At 47.9% G+C, this 23,946-nt stretch overlaps 1 protein-coding gene and 1 long non-coding RNA gene across 2 annotated transcripts; one reads left to right on the top strand and one right to left on the bottom strand.

The window, feature by feature from the left end:
* Positions 1–1,443: 1,443 nt before the first annotated feature.
* Positions 1,444–5,117, bottom strand: LOC130382267 (uncharacterized). Its single transcript, XM_056589905.1, has 11 exons — positions 4,859–5,117; positions 4,656–4,746; positions 4,306–4,425; positions 4,027–4,086; positions 3,678–3,710; positions 3,509–3,583; positions 3,320–3,379; positions 3,027–3,095; positions 2,626–2,849; positions 2,041–2,200; positions 1,444–1,561 (listed from the first exon to the last, which is right to left on the bottom strand). The coding sequence occupies exons 3-11, from the start codon at positions 4,379–4,381 to the stop codon at positions 1,536–1,538; spliced, it is 783 nt and encodes a 260-aa protein (XP_056445880.1). The 5' UTR covers positions 4,382–4,425; positions 4,656–4,746; positions 4,859–5,117; the 3' UTR covers positions 1,444–1,535.
* LOC130382268 (uncharacterized) lies at positions 1,617–18,969 on the top strand. Its single transcript, XR_008895538.1, has 3 exons — positions 1,617–2,190; positions 17,597–17,677; positions 17,787–18,969. It is a non-coding gene; the product is annotated as an uncharacterized LOC130382268 (long non-coding RNA).
* The last annotated feature ends 4,977 nt before the right edge of the window (positions 18,970–23,946 follow it).

Genomic DNA, 23,946 nt, shown 5'->3' with positions numbered 1-23,946 from the left:
AACTGTTTAAGACATAACATCAATTTTCGACCGTTTACCTTATTTAACAAATCTACGCACTTGTATCTTTGATGATACCTAAACGGAATTTCAATATGTTGCATATTCTTGAAGAAAGTTGTCCAATCCCGGGATGCTTTTAACTGACTTCATTCATTATAAAGTCGGCATGTTTCGGTATGGTAACTGAAGCTTAACGGAGGGAATTGTATCTAACTCGTGAGAGGGGAAAATACCGTGATCTACTTCAAGCCCCCGGGCATAGGCCCGGGGTGGCTCTCTGCCGTCTACCTATTGATCTCTGGCCTCTCGAGTTCGAAACCACCCGCTAGAGGACGTCAAGTGGGCGTGGCCTAGTGGGCGTAGCCGGGGTGACGTAAAGGCTTCGGCTCCTTCTGTGGTGGAGCAGCCTTCAATAAGGTTTTGCTCCCCTTGTGGCTATGTGAGGGAAATGCAGCTTCTTAAAATACTTATCACATATCACAAGAAAGAGTATGAACGTGTCTAAACTAATAAAAACAAAAGTGACACCTTGACACAAAGACTAAGACTAGAATGGAAACAGGCCGCCAAAAACAGCTGTAGTAGCAAACGTGATAAACCTGCCTTAACCGACGTTAGAGCATCGTGTGCGCTTGAAGGAAGAACCATGAATTCGACCGGATGTAGGATTCGTAAGCTGTGGAAGACCGCCTTCCCAGCCGTTTGATAGACACGACCGGCAACCCTTGTTCAGCTTTTTAGATGAAAAATGCCTTGCAGAGAAGGTGACATCAGCGAAAGTTAGGCCCCGTATAGGGGAAAAAGTCTGAGTAGGAGACGTGTACGCATTTGCGCATAAACCCAAGAACGCATAAACCCGAGAACACACCCAGATAGCATTAGGTTAGCGGCCCACTGGCGGCCCACCAGCGGCAGAGTTGGCGGTCCAACGGCGGTACCCACCGGTGGCCCGCTGGAGTTTTGCTCATCGGTTCTCTGGTGGTCCGTCGGCGGCTCAAAAGCGGCTGCAGATAAAGGGCCGCCCTTGTGCCGCTTTTGAGCCGCCGGCGAACCACCAGAGAACCGATGGTGGGCCACCAGCTTCGAATCGGCCTTATTTATGGCCTTTATGGTCTTATTTATGGCCATAATAATTCAAATGATGTACTAAAATAGTAATCTAATACATTACAACACTTTCCATTTGCCCTCAATCAAAAAAATTACAATTATTTACTGGGCTTACCAAAGTTACCAAAATTTACCAAGGTAAAGACAGCCTGCTGATGAGAAACCTTTTAATGTGTTCTATAATTTAGTAATCCAGTACAAAAACATATATCCTCATCAACTATTACACAGACTCACCACACATAGGCTATTAGGTTCAATACATTTTGTTTATTTCATAAGCATATGGCCAACATGGGCTCAACACTCCCCATCCCCATTCACCACCCTTTTCTGCCTGTCTTTTCTCCCTCCCTCCCTGTCAGCCGCCCCCTTCAAATACAGGGAGACTTCTTTTTGAAGCTCCTCTTCAGTGGCTGTGGTTACCACTCTCCGAACGGCTCCTGTACTAAAACAAAGAGTAAGTGAGATGTTGTGTATGGAAGAATATACATGGATTCACGTGTTTATAAACACAGTGTTGTGAGGAGGGGCAAGACACCAGCAGCCAACCACGTAAGCTAATTTTTTGACCGACAGCGCTTTCCAACAATCAGAGGTTGAGTTGTGCGCAGCTAGTGTCGCGCAGCTGGGAGAAAACAAAAATGTAGAACCCATGTAGTGTATATAAACTTCACTTCCCCATAATGCCATGCGTTTAGGCGGGGGCTACATAAGCTCCCCATTCAACACTCTTCTGTACCGCAAAGATACGCAGACAGCCTACATGTATAATAGGATGCAGTAGTTAAATAAAATTCAGTTTTAATGTTCAGCACTTTCATGTCTGCCTTCATCAATGTGTATGCGTGCCCTCACGAAATGCTTTTTTTTTGCCAGGGGTTATATACTTGAACACATTCACAATAGTTTCACAAAATCACTTACTGTGCAACACACTCTTCAGGTTTAGGGACTTGAAAGCGATCTTTCCAGCTGCGCCAGTCCAATTAATTTGGAGCGCCAGGGACCTCCTGAAAGCCCGGCCCAGCATCCTCTTCACTGCGTCTTTGGTGGTTTTCCCTCCCAAAATAGCAAGTATGTTCACCTGAAATGCAAAGACCAAAATTACAGTGGCATAACTCCCAGTCAAACATTTTAGCTGTTTTCGGCTTAAGCTGTTTTGCTATATGGTGACAAAAATGGACAACATGTCATGTATTCAGCACACAACGCTCCACTTGGGAATGAGATTCAAGTTTAACAACACAAGGACGTGGATAGCCTGGCTTTTAATATGACGTGGTCAACATTTAAATGTAGTGGGGAAGGGAAAACAGATGTGAAACGCGACAGGTGTTTCAGATGCACACATGGTCTCAGTTCCCGGCATTCATTCCATGATTTGAATGGCATTTTTGAATCATTGAGTAGTCAACATTAAAGCAAGGCAGAGCCACATTCATTACGAGAGCCAGGCTAGAAATTGTATAGCTACAATAATCATATTGCAAAACATTTAAAAAGACATACCAGTTGATTTTTTAGGTCCACATCAGATATAAGCCGCCTCTCCAGCTCGTCCAGGTCCTCGGCATTGCTCAATGGCATGTTGGTGTCTTCCACAAGGCCGAGATCTGCCACACCACCACCACCTAGTCTCTGTATCATGGCTGTGTTGACCGCCACCTGCTGCTTCACCTCCTTCAGCTCCTCCTCAATTGTGCGGAGGTGCTGCAGAACAAGTCTGTAAAAATCTATGAATAAAAAAATATATATTAGAATTGGTCTGACACAAAAAGTGTATGTAATGTAAAGAAGTTGAGACTGAAATTGCCTGACTTAATCAGGGATGAATGTCCTTCCCACATAATGAGGCCTTCATGGCTTGTTTCTCCCTTAATATTGGCGCCAGATTAATGAAAATGCAGTACCTTGCTGGGGTGGTACTGGCAGAGATGTGGGCGAAGTTGACGGAGGAGTGGTGGTCTGACTTGTTAACTCTGTTGAACAGATTGGAAATGAAAAGGCATACTTAGTGAGATGATTACTGAATTACTGATTACTGATTACCAAAGCAAAAGGTGGAGAGTAAGGTAATGCAATACCTTTCCAAAACACAAACACATTTAACTACACCTCATTCCACAATGAACAAAGCAGCTGGCATTTGGAGAGGGAGAGGGGTGTGGACTGTCAACTGTTGTGCACTGTATCATGTATTTACCGGCATGGCTGGAGCGGAAGAGCGGTGGTGCTACTGGCAGAGCAGTAACGGTGGTCAACTCTGTTGAACAGATTGGAAAAGTAAAGGCATGTTTAGTGAAATGATAACTGCAATGGTATGACATTACACTTAACTGGCACTTTTGTCCAAAACAATGAACAAAGCAATTGGCAATTGAAGAGTATTTACCGGCATCGATGGAGTTGAAAAATGTTGCTGGGTGCTGTGGTGGAGGCGGCAAAATAAAGGTCGGACCTGTCAATTCTGTTGAACAGATTGGAAAAGTAAAGGCGTGTTGAGTGAAATGACCAAATGATAACCAAAGGTAAAAAAGAGGGGAAGATTTAATTGATTGTACCTCCACAATGTCTTCTGCCAGGCTCACTGTATGCTGTTTGAAAGAGATTAAGATTATGGTAAAAATGGTTTCCAACGCGACACGGATTTCAGCATGGACAAAGTCCCAGAGTTCATAAAGCAAATTATGTATTTATCCGCATGGCTTGTGCTACATTTGTTCCCTTTTTACTACCAACAAGATGTTTTATACTACCAAAGCAAAAGGTGGAGAGTAAGGTAATGCAATACCTTTCCAAAACACAAACACATTTAAGTACACCTCATTCCACAATGAACAAAGCAGCTGGCATTTGGAGAGGGAGAGGGGTGTGGACTGTCAACTGTTGTGCACTGTATTATGTATTTACCGGCATGGCTGGAGCGGAAGAGCGGTGGTGCTACTGGCAGAGCAGTAACGGTGGTCAACTCTGTTGAACAGATTGGAAAAGTAAAAGCGTGTTAAATTACACTTAACTGGCACTTTTAAAGCAACTTATAAAATGAACAAAGCAATGCTATGCAGAGGGCATGGTGGCAAATGTGTGTGCACAAAAAGTAAAAGAGACCATGATAGATAGAGGAGATAGAGACCATGACAAAGCATAAATATAAAGAAAATGGAATTTATTTTCAGAGAGATCACTAACCTGAATTTGGAATAGTTTTTTTTTTTTGCTGGTGCTCTTGGGATTTTTGGAGGCGGGGGGAGATTCCGATTGTCATCGTCTTCACTGGAGTAGTCGGGCAGGGAAAATTTCATATTTGGCCTTGAGATGAAACAAATTACAAAAAGTTAAGGGTATTATCATTGGTGAATTGATGATTAGTTATAAATGCCATAATGTTACACATGTTAACACATACTCCGCCTTTCTATAAATAACCAACCGCATAAGAAGTATTATTATTATTTAAAAAAGACATCCGTGTGGTACCAGATTTTCTTCCCTTTTAATATAATATTGCACATCATTGTGAAAAATTATGATGATCTTACTTTCTTTTTCTTTTCACATCATCATCGGTGGTATCCAATGACTCTCCTTTTTTTGCCTTCATATAAAAATTATGGGCCTTTTTATACGTTTCTATATCAAACAACAACAAAATCAAACAAACAACATTACAATAGTTAACCTGAAACATTTTCTCCCAAAGCAAAACACTACATTATGATGTGTAAATATACACAAATCCTACCTTTAACTTTAAGTATGACCACTGGATACAAGGTCCATGTCTGGGGGTCAGGGGATTCATTTGCTAAGGCAGCCTTCTCTACTTTTTCTTTGGATGTGTAAGGTGGCCAGTAGCATTTATTATTGGAAGCAATCCATGTGTTGGGAACAGTAAAAATGAACCCCTCCTCGGGGAAGGACACAACTAAATACATTTCTTAATAAATACAAATAAATAAAATAAAATAAAATAAATAAAAATATATTTTCTTGTATGATGTATCTTGTATGTCTGTTGAAGGGAGAAATAGTGACATGTTAATGCTCAATACCTATATAATAATGTAATAACAATTGCTACAGCAATTCCACATGAGTTGGGACACTTGTGAATACAAAATGATCTACTATAATTTCTAAAACATTCAATCCATTCATCAGATTTAGGATATGGGCAGATACAACATATCAGCTGTTATAACTGAACAAAACTGTGACACTTACGCAAACATACAAAAACAGCAGTCCTACTGGTGTACCATTGGTAGCCCAGCAAAACCATCCTTAACTGGAAGCAGGACATATTTCCTCTTTATGTGGGCAGCTAGAGTGTGGTGCAGTTGGGGTGTCAGGGCAGATAGATGATAGATGCCAACTTCAGAGGATTCAAGGGGATAGTGGAAGAGGTTGCAGAGCTTTGTGAATGGCCTAAACACTATGTGGACGTCTGCCTTGTTGTCAACTACGATGTTGTCAATTACCACTATCCTTCCCCCAGCTAGCTCCACACAACGGTCACTGGCTGAAACCTGGATGACGGCCCCCTGAACAGTCATTTTTTTGAACTGCTTGATTGCACTAATGTGAGGTGGTACAGGGCCACTGAAATGCTCGATGGATAGACTGGACGTCACACTAGTAACACACTCGCTGGACTTAAAGCTCCTCTCAGACAAGCGGCGGATGACCTGTTCTAGGGGCTTGTTTGGCTTTCTGATCATGTGTTTTAGTTGCCCAAGGAAGTTCTCAAATGGGAAGCATGATACGTTGTCTAACACTCCATACTTCTCTGTTTGTGCACTAAGGTGAACTAATGCATGCATGTTGTACCCAACGTACTCCCTACCATAGACTTCGCTGCAGTGCTTTACAAATGCCAAGAGTAGGGTGTGGGCATAGTCTGCCTTATCTCCCACTAAGGTGACACTAAGTAAGATGGTCATGGCCACAGACAGCAACATAAAGTTGTCATAAATTGGTGTCGGCACTCTACCCTTTAAGCATGCTGGCCCAGTATATAGTAGGAATGAGCGAAACTCAGTAGCTTTCCATCTCTCAAATTCGGACAGAGGTCGGGGCTTACGGTTGAACTCGCTTGGAAGATGGGAACGATAGCGCAAGAGTTCAGTTGACACCTCTTTTACAGCAGGTGTACCTATGCGAGTGTGTAATGGTTTTTTCATCCAGAAGTACAACAGTTTCCGCACTACCCCTAAGCAAACCACATGCATGTAGTCATGGGGAAACTGTGTGACCATTCCTATGGACAGAAGGCTGAATGGACTAAATCCAGTGAAATGCTGATCATCATTTAATTCCTCCAAATGATCACTGTCTAGTCGAGCAGGTGCATCAAATTGTGGAAATGTCATCCTACCCTGATAGGTTACTCCCTTTAGATGGCATTTGTGACAGCAAAAAAATCCTGTGTGACCCTTTGAACTTCTGACAAACGCGCGTGCAGGTGCATCACAAACTACTGCAGACAGGGCGACTGAAACAGAGGCACCCTGGTAACAGAAACCATCTCTCTCCAGAAGACGTACGTCACTAACAAAGTCTGTCAGAAAGTCAAGGGTTGTCGGTTTGTGATTTCCAAAGTAAATTCCTATAACAAAAGGAACCTTATTTGTTTGTACCTGATTTTTGAAACACTCAATTAGTCCTAAAATTGGCCAGAACTGGGCATTTGAACTTTTGTAGAGGGGCAGGCCATCAATGTTCACTTGTATTGTTAAAGGCAAAGGATTGTTGTTTTTGGAAAGATGAGACGAAATGGCGTCATTAAAACCGAAATGAGAGTAAGTACCACCTGAAACACTTTTAACATCATGAGTGGTTTTTATTTTGAGTAATGTTCTTGGGTCTTTTGGCAACCCATGAAATTTGCCAGACAGAATGGATAGTAGATCCCCTAACGCAGCATGGCTGATCCTTCTCCTAACTGCCCACTGTGCTAACTGACTTTGTGTGTCGTCGCTGTCATGATGATGATCATCATTATCATTATCATCATCATCGTCATCACTCACTCCACCATCACTATCATCATCATTGTCATGGGCCTGCTCACACACTGTAGTGCTACTCTGTCCTGAAAGGTCCAGCTCACACACTGTTGTCCTGCTTTGTCCTGGTAGGACATAGTCCCCACTACCCTCAGTCACTTCATATACCCCTTCCCCCCCACACTTTGCTGAAGAGGAAGCGAGGCTCTGTAAATCCATTTCCACCCCTCTAGCTATTCTTCTACGTTTGCTCCAGTAACTGGACATTGTGCCACGAGTGTTGCCTATTAAATTAAATTCCTAAATTACCTTACAGTGTATGCCTACAGACTGTTGTTGGTCACCTATAAAGAGAGAGAGAAAAAACACATCACTATCTGTTCTTCACAACACACACACACACACACACACACACACACACACACACACACACACACACACACACACACACACACACACACACACACACACACACACACACACACACACACACACAAGAAACGTGTGGGGCTAGCACTATGGGTATGATAACAGCCGAGGCTTGTTCGAGAGAGGGTGGCCTACCAGAATTGGTGAAACTAAAACGGAGCTGTAATTAACCATTTTTTGGTGACAGGACCTGTGTTAAACCTCATACGCCATCCATAAACCCCAGGGGCCGGTTGCACCAACTGGGCGTAACTAAGCCTGGTCGTAACTGCTAAGTAGGTCTTAGTTACGACCTGGCGTTAGAATGGAACTAACGCCGGTTGCACCAACGGGACTTACGACTGGTCTCAACTACGCCCGGTCTTAGCCATGCGCGGCGGCCATGTGAATGTTCCATGGAATGCGCATATCACCGCGTTGCTAGGATACCTCGTGACAACAGCTGTTTACTATTTTACTTGACATGCTGTTGGACACCGAAATAAATAATTCATTCGTTCACTCATTGTCATTCATCAATTGTGTTAATGCCTAACAATAAAACACTGCAAATGAATATAATTAAAATATGTATTTGTAATGTCTGGTTTACGACGAGCAGGCATTTAGACGGGAATGGTTCTTTTTGACAGTTGTCTTTTTGAGTTGTTTTGAGACTGTAGGAGAGATTTGTTTAATTTGTCGGCCTATATAAAACATATAAACTTAGTTAAAACGATAGTTATGTTATTATAACTCTAGTTCTATGATTGTAGGCGTAGCCGTCTAGGCTTCGCCTTATGGGCTTGTCCCGTGCGCGCGCTAGCGCGCGCTGAAAATTCAAACTATGCACCTATCAGCGTGGGCACCGCCCACATTTCCCACGGTATCGTGTCTATATAACGCGGTGTATACCGTCGCTCATCCTCCACGCTTTTCTTTCAGCATTTGGAGGGTACAGCAGGTGGGAAACTAGACGGCTACGCCTACAATCATAGAACTAGAGTTATAATAACATAACTATCGTTCTATTTCATGTAGGCTACGCCGTCTAGGCTTCGCCTTATGGGCTAAGGTGAAGCTGCGAGCGGAGCCCGATCAATGTACTCCTGCTGGACCCCAGTCAAAACGACCTAAGTCACCAGAACACATTAAGACTCAAAAAGCCAAGGAAGTGTAAAACACAACAGCTTTATAAAAACTAATTCCTCCTAGATCAAGCAACGCAATGATCAAGGGAGAAAAAAGTGAGTCTGTAAAGACTCCGGCTCTATTCCGTGCTTCATGGAACCCATGAAAAGGAAAAGAAAACCAGAGCAACACGGTTTCCATTAGGTCCGCTACCACCGGGGGCGGAGCTACGGAATTCGGCTCTCCAATAATGGGACTCTCTCGGCCGTTTCTTATTTGAAGAAAACGGCGGGAGTGCCTCACTGGTAAACAAAACCACCAGACAATTGGCGAGCCAATAGAAAACCCCCTAGCCTGTTTTTCATTTGAAAAAAGGTGGGAGAGTAAGAGACTGGTAATCAAGACCAACTCGCCAGCCGGCGAGAGGAAATCCAACCACGCCGCTTTAAAGAACATGTCTATATTCTTAAGCCGTAAAAAGGGGTCCCGGACTCTAGCACAGAGTTGCCGAGTGAGCCCCTGGACATGTCTAACATGTAAAAACGGACAAAGAGGCCGAGGGAAGACCAAGACGCAGCCGCGCAGATGTCTTCCACCGAAACGCCCTTGAGTAGAGCCGTTGAAGCGGCCACGCTCCGTGTGGAGTGAGCTTTAACGCCCAACGGTGGCGCCAAGCCCTGCCGAGAGTAGGCTAGGCAAACACCCTCACATACCCAGCGAGAAAACCGCTGCTTAGAGAGAGCGCGGCCCCTGCTAGCGTCGCTATAACACACAAACAACTGTTGTGTGGAGCGGAACGCTGCCGAGCGATTCACGTACATAGCCAACGCCCGAACCGGGCACAGGAGATGCAACTCAGCCTCCGCCTCACTAGAATGAGGCGGGGGGTGAAAAGCCTTAAGCACAATATCCCTCGACCGAAAAGAACTATTAATGTTCTTCGGGAGGAACGCAGGATTAGGTCTGAGCAACGCGAAGGAGCTGTCCTCGTTTAGCAACAAGCAACTCGGGCTGACAGACAGAGCGGTTAGCTCACCGGCCCGCTTGGCAGAAACCAAGGCCAACAAGAGCGCCGTCTTAAATGACAGGGCATCCAAAGGGGCCTGGGAGAGAGGCTCGAAAGGATCCCTGGACAATCCGCGCAACACGGTGGGGAGATCCCAGCGTGGTGTAAGCACGCGTGAAACAGGCCTAACCCGTCTAGCCCCACGCAAGAATCTCTTGACCAGTGGATGGCTGAAGATCGGTCCACCATCACAGCCTGCATGGCCAGCCGAAACGGCTGCCGCATAGACCTTGATAGTGGAGAAAGCCAAACCTTTTTCCAATAAGTTTTGCAGAAACGAAAGCACGCTTCCCACCTCGCATTGAGATGGGACAGCGTGGTTCGTCTCACACCAATTAGAGAAGGCGCACCACTTCGCCGCATAGAGGGAAGAAGTAGAAGGCGCACGAGCACTCTGAATAGTGTTGATAACCGTCTCAGGCAAACCTTTGCCCTGCAGGATCAACCTCTCAGGAGCCAAACCAACAGCCGTCCCGAGACATCGGGCTGGTGGTGCACCGTCCCGTGGGCCTGTGAAAGCGCATCCGGCCTGAATGGTACTGGCCAAGGCGCCGACCGCGAGAGCGCGGCCAGCTCTGGAAACCACAGAGCTGAACGGTTCTCCGGGGCCACTAATATCAGGGACAGTCTCTCCTGTCTGACCCGTTCCAGAAGAGGAAGGATCAGCTGGAGCGGGGGAAACGCATACAAGAGAGCCCGCGGCCAAGGTGTGTGTGCCAACGCATCTACCCCCAACGGGGGAAGATCCCGAGGGCTGAGGGAGAACCACCACCTGCAGTGCGTGTTCTCCCGGGACGCGAAGAGGTCCACCTGCGCTGTCCCGAACCTCTGCCAGATCAATCTGACAATGTCGGGATGTAACCGCCACTCGTCTCGGCTGGGACCGCCTCGAGACATGAGGTCCGTCCCAAAGTTCTGGGCGCCCGCGATATGCAGGGCTCTCAGACTGCGGAGATACTGATGAGCCCAAAGCCAGAGCTCGACCGCCTTTCGGTGGAGAGCAGGGGAGCGGACTCCCCCCTGTCTGTTGATGTACGCCGCCGCCGACACGCTGTCTGTCCTGATCAGAACGTGGCGGCCGCGCACCAGGTGAAAGAAATGCAACAGCACTTTCCTCACTGCGTCGAGTTCCAACACATTTATGTGTGCTGTAGGGGGCGTGCGCCACTCGTCTCCGACCGAGTGAGAGAGGCACGTTCCTCCCCAACCCGTCAACGAGGCGTCCGTGAAGACCACTACGTAGGACGCCACCCTGCCCAGTGGAACACCCTTGAGAAGGGCGGAGGGTCCTTTCCAATATTCCAGGTCTGGCGACACCGAACGGGGGACGAGGAGCACCCTGAGCTTGTGTCGCCTGGGGTCCAACCGTTGGCGAGCAAACCACCGCTGGAGTCTGCGCATAAAAAGCAGACCCAGGGGGACCACGGGGTGGGCAGCTGCCATCAGCCCCAACAGGCGCATGGTGGACAGTGCGGTCACGTTTCTGCGAACGTGAAAACGGGAGAGCGCCGACAGGATGGCGTCTCGCCGAGGAGGCGAAAGCATCGCAGTCATGGTGGCTGAGTCTAGGCAAAGCCCCAAGTAGACTGTCTGCCGGCTGGGGAGCGGGGAGCTCTTCTCCCAGTTGATGGCAAAACCCAGGAAGGAGAGATGGTTTATCACCAACATGGTGTCCCTTCTCGCGGTCTCTTCTGAGTTGCTCAGAATAAGCAGATCGTCTAGGTAGAAAAGAATCCTCTTTCCCTGACGTCTGAGCGGTTCCAACACCGTCTCCACACACTTCGAGAAGGTGCGCGGAGCCAGGGAATAGCCGAACGGCAGACACTGGTACTCGTACGCCATCCCCATAAAGGCAAAGCGGAGAAACTTCCTGTGCGCCTGCCGAACAGGGACGTGGAAGTAAGCATCCTTGAGATCCAGGGATGTGAACCAATCGTCCTCTCTCACACACCGGAACAATGCTCCGACCGTGAGCATTCTGAACTTCCTCGTGGCAACGAATCTGTTGAACACGCGAAGATCCAGAATAGGTCTAATTTCCCCTGACTTCTTGGAAACCAGGAAGTAGCGGGAATAAAAACCTAGGTGAGACTCGTGGGGGGGAACGACAGTGATGGACCCCTTTACCAAGAGACGTGCCACCTCTGCTGCAAGACCCGTGCTCGCAGCCGGGTCCCGTAGCGTGGTCTCCACCAACCCCATAAAGGGTGGGGGACAACGCTTGAACTGTATGGGATGGCCCCATCTCAACGTGGTGTCCAACCACGATGGCAGAACGCACCGCTCTTGCCAACACGCATAGCGGTTGGAGAGAGGGTGAGCCGACAGCTGAGGAAGACCGTCCAGGAATAACCCGTATTCCTCTGCCCCTACCGCCTTCACACTGCGTGTGAACCATGGGGGGCTCCCCATGAAAGGGAGGAGGCTCAGCGAGCGTAGGAGACGTACCACAACTAGCAGTTGTAAAAACAACGAGCTGTCTAGACGTCGCGCTCGTGCCCGCTGAACAGGGAGCGAGCCGTCCGGCCGCAGCACCTGTCCGTAGGCTGTAGCCACAGCGCGCGGACCCATCTCCTCACCTATAATGTGGGGAACCAGGAGACCGGTACAAGCGGCCGTATCCACGGGCTCATGCAACGAGTCTCTGATCCGTCCACGAGGCTCCAAGGGACGCCGCTTCTTAGAAGCAGGTGAACCAGAGGCCATGTGAACACGCCGTCCGACCGCCACCCTACAGCCACAGGGCTGAGAGGGGGGAAGAGGCAACATGGAGGAACGCACCACAAGCGTAGGACGCAGGTGGCCTGAGGAATATCGCTCTTTAGGTACCATGTAGCCTACCGCTGTTCGGCCGAACGGTCTTTACTTTTTCTTTTTTTTAATAGGGAAAGAAAAAGTAGGAGCAAGCTTCCGGAACTTACCGGTCCGTGGCGCTGCTCTACCCGGCTGCTGCGGCACCGGGGCAGGAATCGGAGGCGGCCCCCTGGAACACTGGGACCGGTCTGGACCCCGCCTCCTCCCAGCCTGCTGGTGGGAGGAGCACGTGAGAATCGCCCCGAACCGGGAACGATTCTCACGGACTGACTGCTGGTGCGCGAGCACCTCGGAGAACCGGGGACCAAATAGGCCATCAGGCGCTAGTGGACCCTGGACGAGGCTGGCCCGCTCTCGTTCCTGCACCGCAGTGTGGGAGAGCCATATGACCCTTTGAATCATGGTAGCCCACGCCATATGCCGGCCGGCCGAAACGGCTATCGGCTGGCATAGCTGGAGGATGGCGCTGGAAAAAGCGGGAAACCGCCAGCCATCTCACGGCTTCCTCCGGGCCGTAGGCCTCCCTGTCAGCAAACAAGGAGACCATGGCAGAGGAGAGCAGGGCGATGTTGTTGACCGCCGTCGCGGATTGTCGGCCTAACGTCCGTTAGGCCGACAATCTGCTTCTGGAGGCGGTCGGGGGGCAGCGGCTTTTCGTTAGGGCGCCATCCGGCGCCCGGACAGAGAAGCGCTGCCAGTGGAGGCTCCAGGCGAGGGATCCCCCTCGCTTACCGGAGCCTTCAGGGTAGAAGAGTCCCCACCTGCAGCAGTAAACAAGTGCTGCACAGGCGGGAACAAGGGGTAACCCGCCGGGAAGCAGATGGGGTGCGAAAGCACTCGCCCTGCATATCGTCAGATACGGGGGCGAGAGGCGGGGCCGGCATGGGAAACCCTTTGATGGCCGCCGCCTCACCCATGATCTCCCCGCGACGGTGGCGGTTGTAACCCGAGAGCGGGAAAAAACCGGACGCCGAGTCGCCGTCCATGGAGGCGTCGTCGTCGGCGTCGATGATGCCATCGCGTCAGGTCCACCGCAGGGGAAAAGAAGAGATGCCTGGAGAGGATCCCCTCTTCAGGCAGCTCCCGGCAGGCGACACAGGAGACGGGGGCCGCCATAGCAGCCTCGGCGTGGTCGGTGCCGAGGCACACAGAGCACGCCAAGTGCCCGTCACCCGGTGCCAGGGAGGCGGGACAGGAGGCGCAAAGGAGTCCTGAAAAGGACCTAGCTCCAGGAGCGCTCTCAGGTGGCCCTGAAAAGGGGCCGTTTGTCCGCGGCCTCGCCCGAGCCGCTGCCACCGGCTCGGGAGATCCGTGTTTAAGTCTTCTTCTTCTTCTTAATAGTAGTTCTCAATTTCTCGCTGATAAGCACAAGTGCTGAAAGAAAAGGGAGGATGAGCGACGGTATACACCGCGTTATATAGACACGATACCGTGGGAAATGTGGGCGGTGCCCACGCTGATAGGTGCATAGTTTGAACTTTCAGCGCGCGCTAGCGCGCGCACGGGACAAGCCCATAAGGCGAAGCCTAGACGGCGTAGCCTACATGAAATAGAACAACATTCGCAACTGATTATAAGTTGAGAACGGACTAATCGGCCAGCGATATCTTCCCGACAGGCAGTCGATCTGTGAACACTGATCATATCGCCGGCTGTGCTTTGAAATGCAGTTTAGTGAAGCGTACTGAGCAGTTGCAACTCTACGCCTGCCCCTGACCAGGCGTACGCCTGGTCTTAGTGAAAAGAACGCTAAGCCCAGTTGGTGCAACCGGCGTAACGGTTAGGTTGGACTTAGAACGCCAAGTTACGACCAGGCGTAGTTACGACCAGGCTTACGCCCAGTTGGTGCAACACATCTCGACGGGGAAACAGATCTCGACACAACACCGGCCCCAGTAGACTTAATTTCGAAAAAGTCATACTGTGATTTGTCTTTGCCCATCAACCCACGACATCTAAAACTGCTTGTCGATCAATACCCCATTTCGCGATAGCATCGTTACTAACCGTTACAAACAAAAAAAACAAATTGGTTTTGTTTGTTTGTTTACATTTATCATGTGTGAGTAAAATATTCCAGCGCAGCCACTTATATACGAGACGATCTTTGTTTATCCAGTTGGCCTAATTTATTAGTCAAACGATTGAGGTAACGGTAACTCTACAAGCCAGTAGGCCTACCCTACCGGTATGTTGTTGATGCCACACAACAAAAAGGCAACATTTTGGAAACAGACTAACGGTCTAAATAGGCTACATTTTTATATATATATATATATATATATATATATATATATATATATGAAAATGATGGTATATTCAATTAAAACATTGGAGAAGAGATGTTTTACTTACCTAGTCATTCTATGTCTGCATCGAGCCTTGATGCTGGCGTCCGTTATATAACGGAAAATATATTTTCCGTTATTAAATGTCTAGCGGTCCTCCAGCGGTCCGAGGGTGGCAAGCCGCCACCCTCGCGCATATTGAATGAACTAACTCAATGGTAATAGAGGGCCTCCAGCGGTCCATTTTGGAAACAGACTATTTAGACACGGTCTAAATAGGCTACATTTTTATTTTTTTTATATATAGGTGAAAATGATGGTATATTTAATTAAAACAGTGGAGATATGGAGAAGAGATGTTTTACTATAGTCATTCTATGTCTGGATCGAGTCTTGATGCTGGCGTCCGTTATATAACGGAAAATATATTTTCCGTTATTAAACGGGTAGAGTCTAGCGGTCCTCCAGCGGTCCGAGGGTGGCAAGCCGCCACCCTCGCGCATATTGAATGCACAAACTAACTCAGTGGTAACAGTAGCGGGCCTCCAGCGGTCCGAAGGTGACATGCCACCGCCTTGACAGTGCAGCTGTACTCGCACACCATCGCGGATTACCTACCAAAATCCGCCGATGGCCCGATGTGTGTTTTGTAACTGTCAGTGGTCCGATGTCGAGCCACAGTTGGCATACCACCGGTGGCTTGCCGTCCTAACGCCACCAGTGGTCCGCTATATACATGCTAGCTGGGCATAAACCCGTAGAACGCATGAACCCGTAGAACGCATGAACCCGTAGAACACATGAACCCGTAGAACACATGAACCCGTGGAACACATGAACCCGTAGAACACATGAACCCGTAGAACGCTGTGAGAAACACTGACTCGAGTAATATGTTAAAATAAGGATGAAAACTCCCAGAAAGAGCACACTAATCTATTCAAAATATCGAGTGAGTTGGAGTGGCCAACACACATAAATAATTGTAATACACCAAAATTGTTAACTGACATACATGGCTAAACAAGCAAATGAAAAATTAAATACCCCGTGTAGGGGAAAAAGTCTGAGTAAGAGACGTGTACGCATGAACGCATGAACCCGGGAACGCATGAACCCGTAGAACTGTGAGAAAACACCGTCTCGAGTAATATGTTAAAATAAGGATGAAATCTCCCAGCTCTGAGAGAGCACACTAATCTTTTTGAGATATCGAGTGAGTTGGAGTGGCCTACACGCGTAAATAATTGTAATAGGCCTACACCAACATTGTTAACTGTCATACGTAGCTAAACGAGCAAATGAAAAATTAAATACCAACGCGACTGAAACTATTAACAATAAGACTATAAATAATAATATAAAATGATACCATAATGTACCCGTTCTTTGTCTTTGGATCCTTTGAATAAATTGAACGATATGTGAATCGCATTGCGAGCAGAGGAACGTGAGAGTTAGTGAGCAGCAGCTGAACCAATCTAAAAGGCCCTTCGTCAATAAAAACCTTTTAATAATAATCAGTTACCACAGTGCCTAAAACCCATCAACTTCATTCATGTTAAAGTGAAGGGAAAAACCTCAGACACAAGGAGTTAACCGAACAGTGCACGGTATAAAGATAATTATGAACCTTTGATTGCGAACGTAGAGTTCTGTGTTGTACCACACCGACGTGTGCAACGAACTCAACGAATTCAACCGGATGTAAAATCCGTATGCTGTGGAAGACCACCTTCCCAGCCGTTTTGACGCCGCTTTGTTATCGCAAAACATGGTTATACGTTAACGCCGCCATGCTTTGCCCCACAGAACGCTAGCTGCTACGATAGCGTAAAGCTCGAACAGCGCAGACGACTCTGACCCGAGGGCGAACGTACCAGCTTCGACTGGCCATCCCTCAGCAAACCATTTCCCTTGGAATAAACCCCCTAACCCAACCGAGGGAGCCGCAACCTGAAGCTGGACTGTAGAGCTGTGAGAGAAAATACGCTGCGGGGGCTAACGCGGGGACTGCAGTAGCCATGGTAGCAGGGCACGTGCCAGGTGCGTAGCCTGTGAAGGCGGAGGAAGCCGAGCCTGATGGTTGCTGGAAGTAGAAAGGCGCCGTTGCGACCGACGATAGCGGGTTGGGGGCCTGGACCCGTCCGGGAGTTCCGCATGGCGTTTCGACGGCGTCCATCCTGGCGCCAATGCTTTGCACCAACTCGGCGAGGGTTTGTAGAACCAGGCGGATGTCCGTGTTGGGAACTTGTTGGTGGTGTTGTTGAGGATACCGGGGACCGAAAAGAACGGCTTTCTGCGCTCGCTTGCCGGGACCAGAAGTAGTAGGCCGACCAGCACGAATCCGAAGTTATAACCTCTTGGAGTGTATTAACCGACGTAGCAACTAAGCGACGAGATAATCAGAAGCACAGTAAAGCAGCAGTATGCGTCGAACGAAGACCTGAGCAGCAAAGACATATGACTACTCTTTATAGAGCAGGTGTAGGCAGGTGATTGGTAGCTGGTGATTGGTGGCCAGCCGCGCGTGATTTCAGTCCTCCTGGTAGAACTACCAGCAAGCTTAACATATGTTGCCGTGTGGGCAAGGCTTGAGGAAGAGGCTTGCTTGCGGTTGCAGAGACAGGCGCGTTCAGAGGGGTTTATATTAAGCCGACAGATATATATATATATATCTTATAGAGACTTATATAAGATCTATATATCTTATAGAGACCTATGTATGGAAGTAATCATAAACACATCTCTTTCCATTTATAAAGGAACATCAATCTGATGATGGCCAGGCGGAGGAGGAAGAAGAAGCATCACTGGAAGGGAATGAAGATGATGGCGTGGATTAGGTAAGAGCTAAGGAAAAATTATGTATGTGATAATATCAATGCCATGCCACTGTCCCCTGTCTTGAATGTCATTCTGAGCACTGTTGCTTTCATCTGCTTTTTTTTTGAGATTCCACCACAAAAGAGGTCGACCCCCCCTGACTGCACTCGGTGAACTCTTTGTGGAGGAAGACAGGGCCCTAACCATCAGCGCCAGCGGTAATGTGGACAGTGCCAGCACGCGGACTGATGCAGAGAGGACAAGAAACGAGTTGGAGCTGTATAGAAGCCTATATAATGTGTTGACCTCAACAAATACAGTAATCTGGTGGTTGGAGAGAAAGGAGACTTTACCGATTTTGTTTGATCTTAGTGCTAGGTACTTGTGTCCCCAAGCATCCTCCACTCCAGCTGAGCGCACTTTCTCAACTGCTGGGGACACAATTAGTCTGGAAAGGGCCCGTCTCCTCCCAGAAAAGGCAGATATGATTATCGTCCTCCATAAGAATTCTAACTGAGAATGGATAGATACAAGTTACTGCAACTTTAACATTAGTAACCACGTAGATGGAAAATATTAAAAAATATGTTATGTTGTATATATGATCATTTGAAATATATGAAAATGCCCTCACAATAAAACTGCCAGTTTGCCCGTTGACCTCATTGTCATTGTATCCTTTTAATCTCAAAGTGCTAGAGTTATTAACGAATTATGGTGCTCAATGTATAATAATTGTAGAAAAGTAGTTGGCCGATAATCCTATAAGGTTTTCATAATATAAAGTATCGGAAAAAGTATCGTGAAGGTATCGTATCGAATTAAAGGTATCGGTTTCGGTATCGGTATCGAAAATTTTCAAACGATACCCAACCCTATATGTGATGCAGCCCACATGATAAATAATGTGGAAGCGAAGTGGCCTGGGTCTGTGCATGACTCACGAATGTTTCGTGAGTCTACACTGAGTGCCAGATTTGCCCGTGGTGAGTTTATATATATAGTTTATCTATCCAGTATATAGTTATATCCTATGATCAATATTTGTTTCCTCCTATTGCAACTGAAACAATAAAGTGTATCTTGTATTATCATAGGAGAGTTTGATTGTTATCTACTCGGAGACAGAGGGTACCCCTGCCAGCGCTATCTGCTGACCCCTTACCCTGACCCTGACCCTGGCCCACAGCGACACTACAACTTGGCTCACTGCAGGACATGAGCCAGAGTGGAGATGACCATCGGCATACTCAAGGCCCGGTTCCAGTGCCTTCGTAGGCTCAGGGTCACCCCGGAAAGGGCTTGTGACATTATAGTGGCATAATAATAATAATAATAATAAATTCAATTTATATAGCGCCTTTCAAGGTACCCAAGGTCGCTTTACAAGAGGTGTACACAGGGGGGGGGGGGGGGGGGGGGGGCAGGTTAAAGGCCATAGGCCTCTAAGAAGAGGTGTGCCTTCAGGAGGACTCCACTGAAGTGGCACAGCGGATATGGAGGGCGAGCAGATTCCCCAGAGTGGGGGCAGAGGCGCAGAAGGCCCTGTCCCCAAAGGTCTTGAGTCTGGTGCGGGGGGTTTCCAGCTGGTCCTTAGCAGAGGACCTGAGGGACCGCAGGGGGGTGTAGGGATGGAGGAGGTCAGAGAGGTAACGGGGGGCCAGAGCATGCAGGGACTTGTAGGTGAGCAGGAGGATTTTAAACTTGATCCGGGACTTAACAGGTAACCAGTGGAGTTGCATAAGGATGGGGGTGATGTGCTGCCAGGGCTTAGTGCCAGTTAAAACCCTGGCAGCTGAGTTCTGAACATATTGCAGTCGGTCCAAGGTTTTGGAGGGGAGACCTGTGAGGATGGAATTACAATAGTCCAGACGGGTTGAGATGAAGCAGTGGATGAGTGTTTCAGTGACTGAGTCTGAGAGTGAGGGTCGGAGTCTTGCAATGTTTCTCAGATGGAAGAATGCAGATTTTGTGGTGTTTTTGATATGAGGCTGAAATGACAGGGTGGGGTCAAGGATGACACCCAGGTTGTGGACTACGGGGGATGGGGTGATAGGGCAGCCATCCACTTCCAGCAGAAGATCCCCAACCTTCCTGAGCAGTGACTTGGGGGCCACGACCATGAGCTCTGTTTTATTGCTGTTCAATTTGAGTAGATTAGAGGTCATCCAGATTTTTAGGTCTTGCAGACAGTTGATGAGTGGGGCCGGTGGAAACTGAGTTGAGGGTTTGGTGCTGAAGTATAGTTGGGTATCATCAGCGTAGCAGTGGAAACTGAGACCATGATGACGGATGATTTGACCAAGGGGGAGCATGTAAATGGTGAATAGTAAAGGGCCGAGCACGGATCCCTGGGGAACACCATGGTTGACTGGTGCCGTGATGGAGGTGGCATCGTCCAAGGTGACGTATTGTTGGCGGTTGGCGAGGTAGGACTGAAACCAGGAAAGGGCTGAGCCACTGAGACCAATGAGCTCAGCAAGACGGGTGAGGAGGATGGAATGGGATACTGTGTCAAAGGCTGCTGAGAGATCGAGGAGGATAAGAATGGAGATGAGGCCATTGTCGGCGGCAGTGAGGAGGTCGTTAGTGATTTTAATGAGGGCAGTTTCGGTGCTATGGTGAATTCTGAAGCCAGACTGAAGGGGTTCAAAGAGCTCATGGTGGGCCATGTGGTGGAAAGATTTTCCTAAGTAAAATCTTTCCAGGATTTTACTTAGGAAAGGAAGGTTGGAGATCGGGCGGTAGTTGTTGGGGTCGTCTGGGTTCAGACCGGGCTTTTTCAGGGTGGGAATGACTGCTGCAGTTTTGAAGCCTGCGGGCACCACACCAGAACCAAGCGAGCAGTTGATGATGTCAGTTATGAAGGGGCAGATAACAGGTAGGCAGGTTTTCACCAGGAAGGTGGGCATGGGGTCCAGCTTGCAGGAGGAGGACTTAGCTTGGGACACTAAGTCGTGCACCTGGTTAGCGTCCAGTGTTGCAAAGGCGGAGAGACCGCACTGCAGGGTGTCGGCACCAAGATGAAGGTCAGGGTGAGACAGTGACGAAGAGTGTTGGAGGAGGTGGTTGTGAATGGTCTCCACTTTGTTGTGGAAGAACTCCAGGAACCGGGAGCACAGGTCCAGTGCGTCAGACGGTTTGGGAGCGTCAGGGGGGCGCAGGAGACGGTTGATGGTGGAGAAAAGTTTTTTGGGGTGGTTTTGTTGGTTATTGATAAGGTTGGAGTAGTAGAGTATCCTTGCCTTAGAGAGGGCCTCCTTGTATTCCCTGACATGGTCTTTGTAAGCCTCCTGGTGTACAGTGAGGCCAGATGTTCTATAACGCCTCTCAAGCTGGCGGCCAGCTGCCTTCATGAGGCGAAGCTCAGGAGTAAACCAGGGGGCAGGGCGAGAGAGGGAGACCTCTGTTGCCCCTCCTATGGAGGGGCAACAGAGTCCAGGCTGAGGGAGAGAGCTGTCATGTGTGGTTCTCCACAACATTGCCACTATTAGAGGAGAAAAATGTCCTACTCTTTCCCCCAATGATCCAGATAATAATCCTGACCCCCTTGCTGATGCACGAGATGGAAGAGCTGTTAGAGACATGATATGCTTCAATCATTTCTAACTGACCCATCATCTCCCCAGTGTCAAAGAACGACAATATGCCTCATTTTATGGGGTCTTCTTTATTTCCTAGAAGGGCAAATGTTGTACAGTTGTTAATCCTTTGTTGTTGAAACAATTAAAAACATCCACCTGTGGGCACGTCACCCACCTTTAACTGATGGTCCAGCAGTTGTATTTCCTTTTTTGTCTTGGTGATCTGCAGCCTTATATGCTCCATTTCTAGGTGTGATTTGTTTATTTGGGATTCTAAATATACTTTGTAAAGTAGTTTCACCGGGAGCTATAGGAACATAAATGAGGTTGAATTTCACAGTGCCATGTCTACTTAGTGTCATTGTAAGTTGTGGGTCAATGCTGAACAACTTCATACTGAGGTAAGCTGTGCTGTGGAGGTTGATGGACCCTCTTCCTCATTGTAACTTCCGGCCTTGCTCTGTTAGAGAGAAAGAAGTTGCAAGTTGTATTGTGGAACAATTAACTGAATCCAAAGTTATTTAAAAAAAAAAAAAGGTGTAAACCTGAACAGGCCTCTCTGCATCTTCCCTCTCTGTGGCAGCTGATAAGGTGTCTTCATCATCCTCCTGTAATGAAACAGAATGTTTGTGCTATATTCTACCCATTATTACAAATCTGTGGAATATTAAGAGTACTTACAACAGCATGGAGGTGTGTAATGGCAGAAGGCTCCACGAGACAGATTACACCATCATCAGTAACTGGTAGAAGATTAGACAGTTGATGATTACCCAGAAAAGTGCCCCACCTAATTACCTTTTTTTTTTACAATAGTGTGCAGGTCCCATCAACATTTTTCAAACTGAGTCACCTTAATAGATTGATATCTGAAAGCAACAGCAGCCAATTGCAAAGAACTGTAGCCTACTGCTACAAGAAAAAAAAAAAAATCAGTGTGGCAAGTGGTTTCTAAGATGAATGGGTGGCCATTACTGAACACTAGAAAAAGGATTAATGTTGTTACGTAATTTAAGCTGCCTCCACATAGCCTCTAGGAAGCAGCTGTATTACCCTCACATAACCACTAGGAAGCAGGACCACACATATAAGCCGTAAATACTGTACATAGCCACAAGGGGAGCAGGACCTTACTGAAGGCTGCAATAGCTGCTCCATCCACAGAAGGCAGCACCTCAGACAAGTGAGGAAGCCGAGGCTAATATGTCACACCGGCTCCGCCCACTTCACACAGGCCGCGTGGATTTGAACATAACAGTCTACAGGGAAGTAGAGAATTCAGAAACTTCAGGCAGATCAGCCTAAGGGTGATCAGCTGGGAGTCGCTCAGCACGTGTTAGACACTCTTCCCCTCCTTTTGCTCCGTAGTTACCATACCAAAATACTTTAACAAATAAAGTGAGTTAAAAGCGATCCGGGATTGGACCACTTCTTTGAAGAATGCTGCAATTTGGTGACCCTGAACGTTCTTGGGAAGTGCCGGGACCGGAACTCGGACACACGCGGCCACCGAGACGCAAAACAAGCTCTTCGCAGGCCACACACGTATTAGGTAAGCAGAACCCATTGCCTTAAAGATTGAATCTGCAATCGAATTAGTTATAAGAACATTTAGGTGAAGAGCTTGTAGTGCCTCCGTCTGGTCGCGGAGCTCCGTGGTTTCGGGCCTCGGGTTGAAAATCATAACAGCCGTGTACTTGGACGGATGCGGACAACGCTAACAGATTTAATTAAATAATTATATTCAAGGAGCAAGGGGCCAGAAGTGTGTTTTTTATGGGACTGTAGATAGAAGGTATCCACTCCCATCTAGATCTAATGTTTGTACCGTTTTGGAGACATATTACATGCGGTTTAATTTAAATAGTGAGGGGACGAAGTGCTCACTATCGTGTTACAGCGGTTTTAATTGTTAAATAGTGGGGGGACGAAGTGCTCACTAATGTATTATTTATAACCGACTACTTGGGTTGATCGCCGTTACGGAGCGGTGCAAAGTAGTCGGATAGTCTACTTACTCTATTAATTGGTTGCATATTCTCCCGGTGGCTTGGGCTTTGTTTGGCCTGGGGTTCGAATGGGATCGGTTCCCCCCGACACGGTTGATGTGAACACCATTGTGCAATTTTTTCTAGAGTAATAACCCATCCGTAGAGGCGGCCTTGCGCAGTTTTAACCCAACTGCTTTGCATGCTTCACTAACCCGCCGTGGAAACAAACTTGCCGGCATCTCATACTTCCTACAGGGATCCAATACAGTGCGTTTGGCCGAATAATATCTAGGTCAATTTGCGACGCACTTTGTTTTGTTACACGGGCATTGGGTGAAGCACGTGGTTTCGGTGTTTAAAGGTACGGCGCGTTTTGTTGACGTAGGTTTCTTTTGTTACAAACGCCAGCGCCATCTTTGTAGTCTGGGAACCTATGGCGCATTTTATTAGGTCAATAGACGCCATCTTGCTTTGTGTAAGGACCGCTTGGTCTGGCATAGAACAAGAACAGCGGGGTGCCCAGTTCAAGTGTTACACCCCCTCTCTCTCTCTCTCCCCCTCTCCCTCTCCCTCTCTCACTCTCTCTCTCTCTCTCTCTCTCTCTCTCTCTCACGCGGTTGGAAGGCAACGGTGCCATCTTGCGTGCTCCGGCGCTGTACTGTAGGGCGATAGTCGCCATCTTGTTTTCCTGAAACAATTACAGCAGCAACACCC

The sequence above is a fragment of the Gadus chalcogrammus genome, chromosome 5 (genome assembly GCF_026213295.1).
Source record: "Gadus chalcogrammus isolate NIFS_2021 chromosome 5, NIFS_Gcha_1.0, whole genome shotgun sequence".
NCBI lineage: Eukaryota > Metazoa > Chordata > Actinopteri > Gadiformes > Gadidae > Gadus > Gadus chalcogrammus.
The sequence above is the reverse complement of the archived record's forward strand: the minus strand, read 5'-3'. Positions and strand labels throughout refer to the sequence as shown.

Bases quoted from the DNA above. Each gene is read 5' to 3' on its own strand.
- LOC130382267 (XM_056589905.1), bottom strand. From the start codon at position 4,381: ATGACAATCGGAATCTCCCCCCGCCTCCAAAAATCCCAAGAGCACCAG. The intron at 3,711-4,026 runs GTAAATACATAA...TCTTTCAAACAG, and splicing joins CTTCCGCTCCAGCCATGCCG to CATACAGTGAGCCTGGCAGA. The intron at 3,096-3,319 runs GTAAATACATGA...TCTGTTCAACAG, and splicing joins CTTCCGCTCCAGCCATGCCG to AGTTAACAAGTCAGACCACC.